Genomic DNA, 2,221 nt, shown 5'->3' with positions numbered 1-2,221 from the left:
TTGTCATGAAGAACCGCTAACGATTGTAAGCGGTTCTTCATAACAAGATCATCTGATCTTCTGCAAGTCTCCGCGTTCTTATTTTATATGTAACAAAATTTTTTATTTAAATGCATTCTTCTTTCATTTATTTTATTGTAATAGTTATTATGAAGAAATAAAAGAACAATATATATATATATATATATATATATATATATATATATATATATATATATATATATATATATATATATATATATATATATATATATATATATATATATATACTATATATATATATATATATATATATATATATATATATAAATATACACACATATATATATATATATATGTATATATATATATATATATATATATATATATATATATATATATATATATATATATATATATATATATATATATATATATATATATTATATATATATATATATATATATATATATATATATATATATATATATATATATATATATATATATATATATATATATATATATATATATATTTCTTCATGAGCAGACGTATTTTTTCAGTGTAAAATAAAAAAAAATAAAAAAAAACTTTTTTTTTTTTTTTTTTATAAGAAAACGTTGAATATATATTATATATATATTGATTAATAATGGCTATTACAATGGATCAAGTAAAAAAAACGATACAAAAAATGTTTAAAGAATTTAAGAACGAAATAGACGAAATGATGAAGCAACATGAAAAAAACGTGTTAAACATATTAAGCGCAAACACGAAAATCATATACGATAGATTAGATAAAGTAGATTTGAAGGTTAATCAGCATGCAAAACAAATAAAGATAATGGAAAAAGACGTAGAAGAAATCAAAAGAAGCTTAAATTTTCACGAACACCTTTTTGAAGAAAAAATTAAGACAGCTATTACTTCTCAGGAAAAAAAACAAACATCTCACATTGAAAAGCAAAATCATAATTCCGACTATCATAAAATAAAAAGTAAACTAAGAGAGATGGAGGATAGATCTCGCAGAAACAATTTAAGGGTAGACGGGATAAAAGAAAACGAAGGTGAAACGTGGATTGAAAGCGAATTAAAAGTCAGTAAAGTTTTTGAAGAGCATTTGGGGTTAACAAATATTAGGATTGAAAGAGCTCATAGAACTGGTCAGAGAGATTTAAACAAACCCAGAACAATTGTATTAAAACTGTTAGATTATAAAGATAAAGTTGAAATTTTAAAAAAAACATCTCAATTAAAAGGTAAAAATATTTATATTAACGAAGATTTTTGTGCCGAAACTGTCACAATTAGGAAAGCGCTACGGGAACAAATGAAAGTTGAACGAGCAGCCGGAAAATATGCATTCATCTCTTACGATAAGTTGATCATTCGGGATTGGGCTGCGAACAAAAAGTAAAATATTATTTTCGCAACATTTATATTTACTTATTTATTTATATTTTGTTTTACTTTCTATATGTTACTTTGCTTTATTAATTATTTTAAATTTTACTTATAAAAATGGAGGTCAATCTTTCATTTAATTTTAGTGATGAGAATGCTAGTGATAATAACTATTTTAATGGAAAAAATTTAGAAAGCGAGTATTATTCAATTTTTGAATCTACTCAATATCTCTGTCAGAACAAAAAAAAATTTTCTATATTACATGTAAACATTCGAAGTATTAACAAAAATTTTGAAAATCTTAGACTCTTATTGCATCAACTACACCACGAATTTCAAATAATTTGTATTACGGAAACTTGGCTTAAAACCAATGGAAAAAATTCAAATCTTGAATTAAGTAATTACGTATCAGTTCACCAACCGCGTTTTAACTACGCTGGTGGTGGTGTTAGTATTTTTGTTCACAAATCAATAAACTTTATTTTACGTAATGATCTTAATGTTAATGAAACAGATTGTGAGTCGGTGTGCATAGAAATCATAAACAAAACCACCAAAAACATTGTAATCAATTCTATTTATAGACAACCATCTGGTAGTTTAAAAAAATTTAAAACTTATTTAAGCAGTTTTTTAACCAAAATTAGCTTAACACGGAAACATGTTTACTTGGCTGGTGATTTTAACTTAAACTTGCTTAATTATGCTTCAAATAAAAATGTTCAATATTTTTTAGATACTTTAACCCAATATAATCTATTACCAACAATAAATAAGTCAACGAGAATAACTAAGACTACATCTTCATTACTTGATAATATAGTTA

The 2,221-nt window shown here is 23.0% G+C and overlaps 1 protein-coding gene across 1 annotated transcript; it reads left to right on the top strand.

Moving 5' to 3' along the window:
• Window positions 1-631: 631 nt before the first annotated feature.
• Window positions 632-1,402, top strand: LOC136091151 (uncharacterized). Its single transcript, XM_065818134.1, has one exon. The coding sequence runs from the start codon at window positions 632-634 to the stop codon at window positions 1,400-1,402; it is 771 nt and encodes a 256-aa protein (XP_065674206.1).
• The last annotated feature ends 819 nt before the right edge of the window (window positions 1,403-2,221 follow it).

Source organism: Hydra vulgaris, chromosome 14, assembly GCF_038396675.1.
Source record: "Hydra vulgaris chromosome 14, alternate assembly HydraT2T_AEP".
Taxonomy (NCBI): domain Eukaryota; kingdom Metazoa; phylum Cnidaria; class Hydrozoa; order Anthoathecata; family Hydridae; genus Hydra; species Hydra vulgaris.
Note: the sequence above shows the minus strand (reverse complement) of the source record. Positions and strands in the feature narration are given on the sequence as shown.

Bases quoted from the DNA above. Each gene is read 5' to 3' on its own strand.
- LOC136091151 (XM_065818134.1), top strand. From the start codon at position 632: ATGGCTATTACAATGGATCAAGTAAAAAAAACGATACAAAAAATGTTT.